Here is a 14,759-nt window from a genome sequence, read left to right on the forward strand (position 1 = left end):
AGAGGATTTTGAGATCCCATTTTAATAGCGGCGTCTTGTTTTTCAGTGCCAGCCAGAATCGTCAACATTTCCAAAAACGTATCAGTCAACGAGGGGGAGAATGTAAACCTCTACTGTCTGGCAGTGGGTCGGCCTGAACCCACCGTCACCTGGAAAGACCAGAAATGTAAGCTGCCTCTTCTTCTTTGCTCGTCTTCCCATCCAGGAGATCCCATGTTCACAGCTTCACCTTTGTCTCCCTGACTTTACATTCATCCCTAACCCTGTTCCACCTCATCAGCATTCAGCTCATGTCCACGTCTTTATCCTGCATGTTTGTGTTATCATTTTTAAGCCCAGCTGTTTAGTCTGTCCCCGTCTTCAATTCATACTCCCGTGTTTTCCCTATGCCCCAGTGTTTTGTCCCAAATAACCACACATTATACGTAATTATCCCCACCGTGCCACCCGTAATCATCAGCATCTGTCTTCATCCACCCTGTCAACCGGCCACACGAGGCCAAACTATGCTAATAGCCACTTTTGGCATTAAATCAGATATTTTTAGCTTCCATCAATGTGTGGAATCAGAAGTAGTTCGGGGTGGTCTGGAGGCACATTGTGAGACTCAAAGTCAGATCGATTTGATTTGATCAGCACAGCTTTTATTTCCTTACTGCTCACGTCTTTGTCACCACTAACGTCCAAAGTCAGGCAAAAAGACACAATATGGGGTTTAAGGTTTATTTAAGAAAAATTTATTTATTTTGCTGTGGGATGTGTTTGTGTGCACATTCCACAATATTCACAATATTCCTGTATGTATTTCACTTATTGTTAGGCCCAGAGCATTTCTCTCTTCTGACGTACGTTTTAGTATTTTGTTCTTTGCTTCTGTTCGTTTAGCTACAACGCTGCGTCACGTGACGTGTTTCAGAGACAGGACAGCATCAATAATATTTTACACTATATGACGTGTGTTATCACTGCTACTGTATATGGACCCGCGTGTGCCTCTTTTATTTTTATATATATATATGAGAAAGAAGAAAAATCAGGATTATTTTCCACCTTTCAAGACTTTTGAAAGTCAAATATTTTTGTATGGCTGTCATTGCATCAGTGTCACAAAAGTCATGTTAAAGCACTTTTTTATCTCACAGCAGCATTAGCTGAGTTGTACTTTGACTACAGCAGCAGCAGCAGCAGCAGCAACACAGATCAAATGCTGCAGCGAGACAGCAATAATAAATAGGTCAGTGTGAACATCTACTCAACACGATGTAATTATACTGTTAGGCCAATAAATGCACAACCTACTGTACTGCTGTATTTATAGACAGCTCTGGGCTTTCTCAGAGCTATGTTCCTCCTCCTCTCTCCTTTGTTTGTCCCTGGGTTAGCCTGCTGTGTGTGCTGTGTCCTCTGTACAGTTAGTGTTTGTGAACCTACACAGTACAGCACCTCAGGCAGGGACAGGCCATGTAGTGATCACACACCCACAGACACACAAAAATATAGAGGAGAAAAGAAAAGCATGCATGATTGCACACCTGCAGCAAACACACACACAACTTTATACCACAAACTCTGTCCTCACTTGCAAGCCTACAGCATTTCTCCTCTGTCAGCAGTAATCCTCCCTCTCTAGCCGCCTCCACCATCGCACACCACCTCTCCCCTCTCTCCTCATAACCCCTCAGCTTGCGGAGAAAGAGATAGGGGCTGCATTGCTATTCCGTGGGAGTCTCTGCAACCAAGCCATCAGTTGCGGGAGACCAGGGGCGGTGGAGAAAGGGAGGGTGGACGAGCCCAAAGAAACAGCAAGAAGCTGCCAGCCATCTGTCCCCATTACTCAGAGACCGCATAGAAGAACGGCAGGAAAGGGAGGGGTGAGGAGAAGAGTGTACGTGGAGATTGAGTGGAAAATGTGTGAGCATCATGAGCTGATGTGGGAGGAGCTATTTACATTGCCTCAGAGGTGAGAAACAGACCTCTCTAACGTCCTCGACCTATTGCAACTTTTCTCTACAGTCACCAGACTTCTTACTCACATACAGATAGTCACGCTGATCTGCGCTGTGCCGCCGCCTTTTCACCAAAGCTCAGATAAAATCAGTTTAACTGGCATCCATCAGTAGACCCACTCAGAGGCATTCTGTCTCAGTCCTTTAAAAACGCCGGCAATCCGTGGCCTTATTTTTTGACACCCCATCCATTAGAACGCTCACAGAACGAGGGAAGGAGTGATATGCTTTTGGTGCGCACACATACATTTGACAGGGAGATTATTTCGGTTTTGGTTAAATCATTTGGCAGCTGCGGCGTAACTGATAGGATTGAAATATGGTTTGCGTGGTCTTGATTAAAAGCAACAATTGAGCAATGAATGGAGACAAACAAAGCAGGCAAAAACCAGAAACAGGCTGATAGGAACACAGGATCAAAACTGTGGCTACAGGGAACAGCAGAGGAGTGGTGTTTGTGGGAAGGTGTATACACTGATTAAAGTTTATGAGGCACAGGTGTGATGTGATGTGGGACTCGGGAGCAGGCGACCAGGTGTGTGGGGAAATCAGGTGATTGAAAAAAGGAAAGTCTGAAGCCTGATGTGTTCAGCTGGTGGAAAAACACAGTTGTGAGGTTATGTTTTCAAAAATCTCCAAAAAGCTGTCCTGAATATAGAGTTCGACTTTTAAAAGAGCACATTTTCGAAAACATCTGTCGTTTCACGTTTTATTATTTGTTGGCAACTGTTTACACATTAGTGAGTATTTGCAGCACGAGACAGTGCGTGTGGCCGTGTTGATAGTGATGGAGGAACATGCAACAACGCGTTTGAATGGACTACAAGGAGGACTACGCAAGACCAATTTCAAACTACACAGATAATTGGATCTATTAAGTGTTAGTTTCGGTCTTTTTGTGGGATTCGGGAAGAAACTAAGGGGGAAAGCTATGGTGTCGTTTTCATCATTTGCGAGGAGGACCTGGCCTTCCGGCTTTATATTCTGCTGTGACTTAATTTAACTCAACTAACACCTATTTCAGTCTCCCACTCTTCCAAATGACAGGTTTTACATTGTGTCAGCCAGTCCATCCCTTTCTGTTTCAGCCCCGACACTAGACCTCTTTGCCTTGATGGTAGTTTTTGCAATAGAAATGGATAAGAGGAGCCAAGAAATCAAGTGCTGTGGTGATCTAGTCCGGCTCAAAGTGCTGCCGCGGAAATAAAGCGTGGTTTCACTGTAGGGTAGGCCAGGAGCCCCTGATCCTTTTCCCCCTCTCTCATTCACACGACCCTTTCTCTTCTCAGGTGCAATCCAACTATCTCTGGTGGTCAGGAGTCAGGCTGCTTCAAAAGCCATAAGTGGTTGATGGAGCAGTATTTTACCGACCATTGTATGATTGCCAGGGGCTGGCTCCAGTCAGATATGATCTCCCACCAAAGTGCAGAGTGGTGTGCAATGCAGGCCCAGAGATCTCGAGGGACTGAGGGAGGGAGTAAGAGGGCTGCTTTGCCCTGTCATATTACATCACATGTACGACCGGTGCTAGAGATGAAATGTGGATGAAAGACCACAAATCAACATTTCTTACCTTTTTGCTCCTTTATATGCAGTTTGTCTTTTGGCTCTTTATAGCTGTGTATCACTTTCAGTCTCCTGCCCGGTGCCTTTCAAACATTGCCACTCTATCTGCGTCTCTCTGGCGCTCGATTGCTCTAATTGTTTATTTTCTTGGGAGTCAGTCATTTCTCCAGTGGTTCGCCCCCCACATTCCACCAAAGCTCCCCCCCCCTCGTCCTGCAAAGTTGGGTGCTCTGTTTGCTTGACAGAGATGTCACAAGAGAGCTATATTTATTAGACTAATGGAATGAGTGAATAACATTGTCCCCACCCCATCCAATCACCCAGCACCCGCCTGCACGCACTCGGGTGGCACAAGCAGTCATCACAGTGGTTGTCGCTCCCCGCTCAGCCTCTGCCGCAGCAGCTGCAAATAATCGTCCCCAGCTCAGTAGCTGCACTAATAATCCTCCAGTATAATCTTCAATTAGAACCGCCGCGCTAATCTCTGACAGGAATAATCGTGGCATTTACCGTCTTTTTTGTGTGTCTTTGAGTCAGTGTTGCTCACAAACGTGCTCATGGGCCGTTTGTGAGGGGAAGTAAAGGTCCACTGATTGACAGTAGTTGTGTGTGTTTGGGTGGGGTGGGGGCTTTAAAAGGAAAAGTGAGCTGCAATTTAAGAGCTGGATTTCCTTGTTAGTGGTGAGATTATATATTATGTCGTGTTCCACAGTCTGACTTCTTTAATGGGGTGAAGGGGAAGAAAAAAAGACCTAATGGTTTTGGAGGCTGTGAGACAGCTGGCTGCTAAGACTTGCGGGGAGGAGGGGGAACACTCCCTCTCTCATTCTTCTTCTGTCTGCTCTTTCTCTTTCTGCCACCTTCGATCCAATAACACCCAACATCCTTTTCCTCATATGAAGGAGCAATAACTTGCAGCCAGTCCCTTTGACTCTCCCCTTTTGAAGAGATTCTGTGGTTGTTTGTCGCCCCGAGGAAAAAGAGTGAAAGTGCGAGACTGACTAATTCGGTTTTTGCGACGCCTGGGAGTTTGTCAACATCAAATACCAGCCAAATGTTCTTCCCACTACGTAATGTGGTGAACAAGCCGTCACCCCCTGGTGTGTCCACTGCTTGGAAGCAATGATTGCAATTTCCCCTTGACACCATAAAAGTAATGCTGTTATAGCTCTCAAACCTTGTTTACTTACTTTACATCTAGACAAAAATAAACTACAAAATCCATTACTGTTCTGAACAAACTGGATTGAGACCCTCGGTTTTGTCATGAGACTAAATAAATATCTTGACTCCAGATATTTTATTAGGACTTGTAGGTTGCTTTCAGTTGTTTCATATACCACAAACTGTAAGCAGTTGAAACAGTTCTTTCTATGTAATCCTATAATAAGAAACATGTGTTTAGATCAATAGTTATTATATTGATTTCCGTGAAATTGTCCAGGCGTGCCTGTCAGTATTGGAGAGCTTTTCCAAAATACAGCCTAAATATGCATTATATGCTGCAATATATGATTTGTTGCTTCTCCCATGCTAGAGTCTTATTAAGAAGACATATGTTTGTCAGCCCACTTACAGCTGCATCTCAAATACTAAACCATAAATCAGTCACCTTCCATTTGATAAATAGTGACCCCTGACATCTCATGTTATGTCAATAGATGGTTTGGTGAGCGAGGGGGAGTTTCTAGACATCACAGAGATCAAGAGGCAGCAGGCTGAGGACTATGAATGCATCACTCATAACGGAGTGGCTCCACCCGATCAGCGCAAGGTCAAGGTCACGGTCAACTGTAAGTATCTCTCACCAGCCCTGAGGTGATAATTCAGCTCCCACTGATGTGATGCCACAATTGTGCATAAATGTTATATGTAAATATTGACTGCATTATTATGTATGAATTCGAACATCTTAATTTTGTTCTCTCCGGGGGTCATTAAGTCTTGTGGGATCCAGGCTGACCTAACTCTCAACTTCTCCGTGAAGGCAGATGCACACTAATTGCTGAATTCCCTTTGGTTTCATACCCCTCCCAACCCCACACCCCCTTGTTTTTTTTTTTGTTTTGGTTTTTGTTTTCTTCTGCCAGACCCTCCCATGATTACAGACCTAAAGAACATGCCAGCACATTTGGGTAAGACAGCCATCTTGCGCTGCGAAGCCATGGCAGTCCCACCAGCCTCATTTGAGTGGTACAGAGATGACCACAGGTGAGACCACCGACTTTAGTGTTTGATAACATCCACACTAACCCAGCTAAAACTAGAATGCGTGTTTTTCTCTCTGTGGGCTTCGGTCCTCATTAAGCCGATGACTTTGCACTCAGCTGTAGTACAAAGTGGATGAATCTCAAACTACATGACATGCAGAACTAATCTTTTGGAAGGAGCAGTAACAACATTCCATCTAAACCTCAAAGTCAGAAGCCATTTTAAATTTAATGTAGCACAATAAATGTTTCGCCTTTTTTTTTTTTTTTTGACATTTACAAAATTGGTTGACATCTCCGTGCTGCTGAAAATGAATTACAGTGTGCCTTGTTAACAGCTAGTTTCATAAGACATAATCAAATAGCTGTTTAATACCAGTTGTCTGACAGCAGAAAAGAAAATTATTACGAGTGCAAAACTTTGCATCCCCCTACTTTAAAATGGCAAAAAGAGTAAAACAGGTTTTTCTTTCTATCAACATAATATTCTATGCACATTCAGCTTGTACAATTTCTCCTGTATCATCAGAAGTAATAAAAACAGTCAAGGAGTTTATACAAAGAAAGCTATAATAAAATAATCAGTTATAAGTGCAGAAGTTTACATACCCCATTATGAAATGTTCTCCAATACTAACGTATGTCCTCCTTTACTTTTGTAACCTCCTCCAACCTCTTTGGGTAATTTGAGCTCATTCTTAATGGCGTAATTGTTGCAAGTCTATCAGAGTGCTTGGTTGTCTGCCATGTACGGCCTTCTTCAAATTCATCCACAGGTTTTCAATGATACTTAAGTCTGGAGACTGAGAAGGTCATGATAAATACTTCAACTTATTCTTTTTAAATCATTCCGGAGTTGACTTTGCTTTGTGCTTTGGATCATTGTCTTGTTGAAGGATCCACTGCTTCTTCATTTTTAGCTTTTTGACTGATGGCAGGGGGCCTGCTTTAAAATCTAATGATATTCAGCTGCAGTCATTCTTCCTTCCACTTTATGTAGAGCTTCAGCGCCTGATGCAGGCCTACACCCCCAAAACATCAGTGAACCTCCACCACGTTCTACTGTGAGGATAGTGTTCCTGTCCAAATAATTCAAAGTTGGTAGGTTTCCCTATTGCATTTCGAGGTCTTTTGAAAGCTGTTTTCTGAATCCTATGGTTTTTGTTACTTGAGACTGCCCCTGGAGGGGGACTAAGGGACTTGCGTAAGTACAAGCCCAATTAAACCCACCTGGTGAAACTCATCAACCTTAAGTGTTGACAATCTTTTTTAAAGACACCAGTTTTTACATATTACCTTTATTACCTGTCACTCATTACCCTGAACGATTACCTGAACAATTTGTCAAGGGGAATGGAAACATTCCATTTCTTTCACTTGCATCTCATGAAATGTAAACACTTCTTCTAATAGGACTTTGCTTTGATGTTTTCTCCTTGGCTTAGGTTTTTGCTTGTCTTGTACTCACATGTAAGTCGCTTTGGATAAAAGCCTCTGCCAAATGACTAAATGTAAATGTAAATTGGAAAGAGAGACAGACAGAGAGCCAGATATAATTTGCAATATTTTATTATAACTTTTTTTTTACATACACTCCTTGTTCATTTTTGTTAGTGATTTAACTGATTGTGCATTGAATAGTATGTGGAAAACAAATCTTTGGTTTTACCCCTTTTTGCTATTTCAACATACTTTCAACAACTTTTTTACTTAACTGTTACTAACTTATGAATTTCCCATTGGGACGAATTGGTATCTATCTATCTATCTATATACGGCAAATAAAGTGTAAGTTCAGCAACAATATTAATATTTTCAAAGGAGACAAAAACTGAGGTTTCATAAGCTGAGACTAAATGAAAATGGTAGCCAACTAAAACATGATGGAGAGGAGAGACAGACAGAGATCTTTGCAAAAGTGACCTGAAAAAGCTAATTATGATTACACATAAGCAGCTTTTTCACATTTATCTGACCCACTGTAATTTTACTTTTGGCTACTGTTCCTAACCTCTGGCATTACTATAGATCTGAAGTAATCATGTATGTTTTTGTCATCTCTGGAGAAATAATAGCTTGTTGGAAGCCTATTTCCTCTATATTACCTAGACATAACATGTCCTTCCAAGTTTGCAAAAGGTCCCAGAGAGTATAGTAGAGTTGGGGTGATTTGGCATCAGGCAAAGCAAGACGCAGAAGTACTTAGACAAGCTGTTCCCAGCCAGAGAGAGATGTTAATAGAGTATAATGGGCCCCAGCAGGAGGTCTCTGTTATTTATGGACTGTTAGATTTCACTATTAGCGAAAGGTGAGACAGAGCTGGTGAGTGGAAGGGGAATGTGTTGCATGTCTGTCTCTGGAGAGACAGACAATAAAGCCTCTTATGTGGGTTGAGTCAGGTGTGATATGTTGTGTTATCTCTCGTTTTCTGCCACACGTTTTTTTTTTTTCTTTTTCTTCTTGCTTACTTCTGTTGTGCTCGTGCTCCCCCACCACTACCACCAAGGCCGGTAGAGAGTGACAACACCCTGAGGATCAAAAATGAGAAGACGCGCTCGCTGTTGCTGTTCACCAATGTGACAGAGAAACACTTTGGCAACTACACCTGCTTCGCCTCAAACCGTCTTGGGGCTTCCAACGCTAGCATGCTGCTGTTTCGTAAGTTATCACACAAAACTTGATGACAGAGTGCACGCTGGCATGCAAAGTCAGGCTTTAGCAAATACATGCTCACGTTTATCTCAACTCAACTATTAATCAACGTGCAAGACTGTGAAAAGAGGTGACAGACCACCACAAAAAATGCGTATGCAGTGACACTGTTTTCCCCCGCTCCTCATTTTTTCTCTGCACGCTGCAAAGCATTTTTTCAGCCACCCCCCCCCCACTTCTCCCCGTTTTCCTTTTTCTCTGCCCCATTAAAGCTTTGCTTGCCTATATTGCATCTCTCTCTCTCTGTCCTTCTCTCGTTCTCTCTGTCTCCCTCTCATTCATTCATGGTCTCACCCTCAATCTTTCCTCCACACACACCGACCGCCGCTCTCACCCAAGAAGTTGTCATTTCTCTCCAATTCACATTAACCGTCCCCAACGAGCGATTTCCTTCCCTTGCGCTTCCTGTCATCCCCCCCCAATAGTGCATTCAGCATTACCATCTTAAGTGACTCCTTCATCTATCCCCTTTCTTCTTTCATTCCTTTACCCATTATCTTGGCCAGTCTCCCTTCAATGACTCACTCCCTCGTCAGACCCATACATCTTCCTGCTCTCTTTTTCCACCAGCGCTGCCACATCTGTCAGCCTATCTCTCCATCATCTGTCCTTCTGCCTCCTCTTTCTCTCCTAATCTCCTCTTGCCATCATTAGAACACAACAAACCCCTTCTGTTTTGGACAGGGCAAGGAAAATGGGACCATAATCGGATACTTTTGTGGCATTTCTATTCATATGCTGTCCCTCACTGTCATTGCCTTGCTTGACTTTGTTTCCCAATTTTTTTTACCTTTTTGTTCGCCATTTGAAAGGTGCCGCACGTAGCATTTTAACATCCGCAACCCAATATCACATGGAAATTGACACATTATTGTAATTACCCTCAACCAGTGAGCCCATTACTGAGACCACTGGCAGCTTGTAGCCGCTTTCACTTTACACTGTTACATTAACAGCCACCAGGTTAGATTTTGGAAAATTGTTAGCCTGCCTAATGGCAAGAAACAAGGAGACAGAGAGGTTATATCTTGCAGACGTTCTTTCAATTATCATGGCTTGGCTTAGATATGATATTTTCCTTTTGACTTGAGATGTATCATAACATGTAGCTGAATTAAGCAATTAAATACACCATTTTGACGGGTTAATCACAGCTGTGCTGCAGAAAAAAACTTTCTTAATGGCTGCACTATATTTAATTGTTCCAGTGCCAGAAAACGTATATAGGCAGGCTTCCCGTTAACAATTGACATTTTCACAATTTTAAAAGAAAGTAGTGGCTGAATTTAGATGCAACACACATTCTTGCACTGAATATACAGTAGACTACCTTCTATTTTATCCACACGCCACCTTTGATAGACATTTCCAGCAGCTAATTCCTGCGAGAAATTATTTAGTCTGTATCTCTATTTGGCATTAAGTGTAGAGGTATCGAAAAGACCTCTGGGTGTGCAAAAACATCACCTGGCAGCTTGTGTCAACCTACCATCCATTGTCGTAACTGCTTATCCTGTTTGGGGTCACGGTGGACAGGAGCCTATCACAGCTGTCGTTGGGTGAGAGGCAGGTTACACCTTGGACAGGTCTCCAGTCTATCTCACGGGCAACACATCTACAAACATTTTAAAGTCACCAATTAACCTAACATGCATGTCTTGGCAGGCACTGTGGGAGGAAACACTGGGAGAACCGGAGACCTCTCAGCTGTCAGGTGGCAGTGCTAAACACTCCATCGCTGTGCTGCCCTTTACGCATTCACTCTGCTTCTAATCTTCGTCCCATTAGCACGTATGAAAATCCTGTCCTTTTCTCAAAAGATTCAAGTAACTGGATATATGCCAGATGTGCTGCATTACTGCAAAAACTGGCATTAGGGATTAGTGTCGCACATAGTGGAGCATCACTCCCGACAAACTGTGCCAGTACAGGATAAAATCAGTTTTCTTTATCGGCCACAGTGTATCTGAAAACTCCGTACACCACTCTAAATGTTTTCCTTTGCAAATTCTTAGCCCGCTTATACATTTTCCATCCAAAGCAAGCAGTGTGTTCCTTTATCAGCTGTCACCTATTCCAAAAATAAATCTATAAACACATGTCAAACACAGAGTCTTCATTAAACAGCCTTACACACACAGCAACAGTGTGTGAGCTGTCTTGTCTTAAAACTGGCGTTTATTCCTGCAGCTTCAGTGTAAAACAGCCATCATCAAATCCAGAGCTCTGGCTGGATAGTAACTAATTCAACACTGAGCTAACAGACATTTTTCACTCAAAATAAACTTTGCATGTTGTTCAACTATGAAGCTGTCATTCATTTTGGGTCGTTTTCTAAACCAAAGATGTAACGATGTTGCTTGGAAAGTTGTTTTTTAACAGAGACATCATTAATGGTATTTGTTTCACCTTTTGTTGACAAGTCCAAATGTCAGCTCTTAAAGATCTAAAACGTCTGTGTCCTCCGTCTTCCTCCAGGACCAGGGGCCATACAGGGACGAGGGACCGGTTTACATGCAGGGAAGAGTGTCGGTGTGTGCGTTTTGATTTCCCTCTCTGCTGTTCTTCTGCTGAAGGTGTAAAGGTCGAGCTCCACCTGGAAAATGTCCCTACACGTCCCTGAAAGCCCCACCCCTCTCCCTCGCTCCCTCTCTCCCATTCTTCGGAAGGAAGAAGGAAATGAAATTCTTTAATTACGAACCCATCACTGTGAACAAAAAGAATATGCATTATTCCAGGAGCCATTGATTCATTGCATCAAACACACGACCACATCACCCGCCCCCCACACCCCCCCCCCCCCCACGCACCTAATTCAATCTTGAGGTCAACTCATTGTCATTATCTCTTCTTATTCTCTTTCTCTCTCTCTCTCTCTCCAACACACAGACTGTCTCTCTCTTTGTCTCCCAGAATGCCTTGCAGATATGTCTGACTTGGTATTTCTCTCCTCACCTTGTTTTCCGCTCATCATTACCACTGGGCTGATGTTGATAGAGAGTGTATATTAATAATTATTGTGTCGGTGATCAATAAGAAAACAGATAATCTAACAACTGGACGATTATTTATGTAATATATGGACTAATGACTGACATACAATGTTTGCCTTATGGAAATTATACATAAAATCACAATATTAAGGTGGATATCTATGGAAATGATAGTTATAATGTGCTACTGCTGGTCGTGTGACCTTTTGAAAAATGTCCAATTGGTGGCCATGTGAAGTGTCACCCTGATCACACACACCTACACACTGATGTATGGCTTTTTGATTTTAACTGTGTAGCAGTAAATCTGCTATGAATGATGTCAAAATGTATTTAAAAAAAAAAAGGGTGGGTGGTGATGGCGTCAGTCATAACTCCTCCTTTATGTAATTTAGGGGTTTATACCAAGGTTTCGCATGTTGACCCCTCACTACCCAAACCTTTTTAGCCCTATTCCCACCCCTCACCGTGCTCCGTCTAGTCACCCTCTGCATCACTTTGGTGTCCTCAGCTCTGTGTCACCTCCCCTCCTTCCTCCCTCCTTCTCCCCAGTGTAAATATATGCAGTACGGAGGCCACGCTGGTGGCCTCAAGTTGCCTGGCAGCGAACAACATCTCCCATCAGCCTCATCCACACTCCAGCCTTCTGAAGCAGCAAGAGACTGTCCAAGGACAACAATGTCTTCTGTTTCAAAGCAGCGAGTCCATCCTCTTTGTCGCTTGTTGATAGCATGTACCGGTTAGAGATGTTCCTGTTGTGAGTCCATACTTCCTACACTCCCTCCCTCCCTGCACTGTGTCTGTTTTACTCTGCAAGGTTACCTGCTTTTACTTTTTTGGTGTTAATAATACTACAGATGATGATGTTAATAAGTATTTGAATAACTATGAATAGTAATTCCATGTGAGAAAAAAAAATGATGAAAATCTGATGGTAATGAGCTGTGCGTGGGCAAAAAATAATTTTTGTACTTTATTCTGAGAAGTCACACACATTGAGCGACTAATAAGAAAAAAAAAAGGAACATGTAAAGTTTTCAAAGTGATGTGCTCTATTTTGCCATGACAAGCTTTTTAAAAACACATTTGAAACAGTGTGAAGGATTATTTCATCCAAGTCCAGAAGCAGTGAATGATGATGTAATTTATAATTTGTAACAGTTTATGTATAGGACTTGTTTTCATGCTGTTAACTGCATCAAACACACATTTACAGCATATTTGTCCACTTATCATAGTGTGTGTCTCTCTCCGACCTGCTAGATAAATGATTTGGATCCATGTCAGTCTCCGGTCGTGGCTGTTAGTCAGTTCTTGTTCGGCCAGACCGCAGGGAGATAAAGATGTAATTAGCCATTACCTGTGGCTGGCTAAGTGAAGGAGCCCCAGCTCCACCTGTCCCTCCTGCCAGCCAGTGATGGCCCCCATAAATCAAGCTCAATCCTGCCACTGACAGGAATCCTCTTCAAGGACAACCTCGCCTTGGTGCAACAGTGCTCGCTCTAATATGTACCTGTGACACGCAGGCATGGGCACTACAACCCCCCCATGGCACAATTATCCCGCCACTTTCCCCCCCTCACAGCACAAACGGTGGGGGGTAAGCCCATAAATCCGTAGGGCGGGCGGCACTCCTTTCTCCACAGAGACACTGTTTCACTCACATGCAGCGACTATATTGAAAGTTGCCACAACGAGCCTGCATGGAGAGATCGGAGAGTTTACCCCAGCTGAACCCTGGCTACCGCGACTTTAACGGGGAATTACTCAGTACTGAATCAATTGTCTGAGTGCGTTACGTTTGACTTTCTTTCAAACCAGCAATAACCCCTAACTCTACTGTGCAAGAGGTATCAGATACGGTAAAAGCTGTGGTGTAAAATCTGAAATGTTGCATTAACAAGGTACAGTATATCAAAAATGTCTGTTGTTGTACTTTTACTCTGTACAGTACTATGAGATGATTGTGAAGCTCTGTTTAAATGGCCCTTAATCTAAAACACTTCATGTTGTGCTCTTGCCCTCTGCGATGTAGTCGGATTGTCCGTGTGACTGAACACATGCTGTCTGTGAATGCAACTTGTTGCTGCAAACAACGGCGGACTCCATTTCAAGCACAAGAGCAGGTTGTTTGGTCACTGCTTAATTTTTTTTTCTGTCTCAGTCATTTTCATCCTCCTATTATCTCTGTCTCTCATGGTGTTTCTTTCTGTTACTTACTTGCACACCGGCCCATGTCAGCTTCCCACTGGGTTTGTCAGTGGCATGTAACATCTGTATGTACATAATCTGTCCTTGGTGAAGAAAAACAGAAGAACAAAAAGACAGAAGAAAAAATTAAAAAAAAAAAAACAGACAAAGAATAACATACTGTCATCTTTCTCAATGTGGGTTTGAAAAAAGCACGTCAATGTTTGTCTATGGGTGGATTTGAAAAAAAAAACACACAAATAAATAATGTATGTTGTGTTCAGGTTTATGGGTAAAGGGTCCAGACGGAGGGGGTTCAACAATATGACTTTGAAATGGAGTGAAGGGGTAAAAAAAACAAAAAAAAAACAGCATAACAACATGTTTTCATGAGTCACACGTGTATGTAAATGAGCTACTCTTCCAGTGTGAGAGAGGAGGGCGTGGGCAAGAAGGCACCAGACATCACGGGTGCATGATTTGAGCGTATAGATGAAGATGCTGTTGTGAGAGCACCCACTGTGACGGGCCTGTGGGAGGATAACCTGACAATGTAAATTCAAAGCCTGGGAGCCAGAGGGAGATGGTATGACACTAACCAGACAGTGAACTCTCCATTTAGCCGAAGAAGACAGACAGGCGCTCATATTGCATTTCCAAACTTGAGCGCTGCGGTCCTTCCCGGGGGAAGGTGTACCACACACACTATCCATGGTTGCACAATGTAATATGAATAGCATTAACATAGCCTTGATCATAAACGTACTGTGGCCTACTTCAAGTGTAAAAATAACACCCCAACTGGGGTTCAGTCAGTTTACAGTGATATAAACAAGACGCTTGTTTGGCCCCTAATTATGTTCGGCGCACCCTGATGAGAAAGCGTTGATTGGCTCCTGCAGCTGAAGGTTATGATGTTCTGTTTACAGAGTTTTTCTTAATAAGGTGCCATGAAACTATTTGTTTGCACTCACGGAAGAAGCACAGTTTACAGTGCTTCTTGTTGTATTGCACTTTAAAACTTGTACTTTTGTTTGTTCTTAGTTTGTGGGAAGATTTTATCAAAGGTTTCACATGAAAAG

At 42.9% G+C, this 14,759-nt stretch overlaps 1 protein-coding gene across 1 annotated transcript in view; it reads left to right on the forward strand.

Moving 5' to 3' along the window:
• Positions 1–12,582, forward strand: part of iglon5 (IgLON family member 5) — a 95,478-nt gene extending 82,896 nt beyond the window's left edge. Inside the window, exons 4-8 of the mRNA XM_067510617.1 lie at positions 47–166; positions 5,234–5,365; positions 5,663–5,783; positions 8,289–8,440; positions 10,973–12,582. Of these exons, the coding sequence (XP_067366718.1) occupies positions 47–166; positions 5,234–5,365; positions 5,663–5,783; positions 8,289–8,440; positions 10,973–11,076 (629 nt within the window). The 3' untranslated portion in view covers positions 11,077–12,582. The remainder of the gene's footprint in view (positions 1–46; positions 167–5,233; positions 5,366–5,662; positions 5,784–8,288; positions 8,441–10,972) is intronic.
• The last annotated feature ends 2,177 nt before the right edge of the window (positions 12,583–14,759 follow it).

This window comes from Channa argus, chromosome 7 (assembly GCF_033026475.1).
Source record: "Channa argus isolate prfri chromosome 7, Channa argus male v1.0, whole genome shotgun sequence".
NCBI lineage: Eukaryota > Metazoa > Chordata > Actinopteri > Anabantiformes > Channidae > Channa > Channa argus.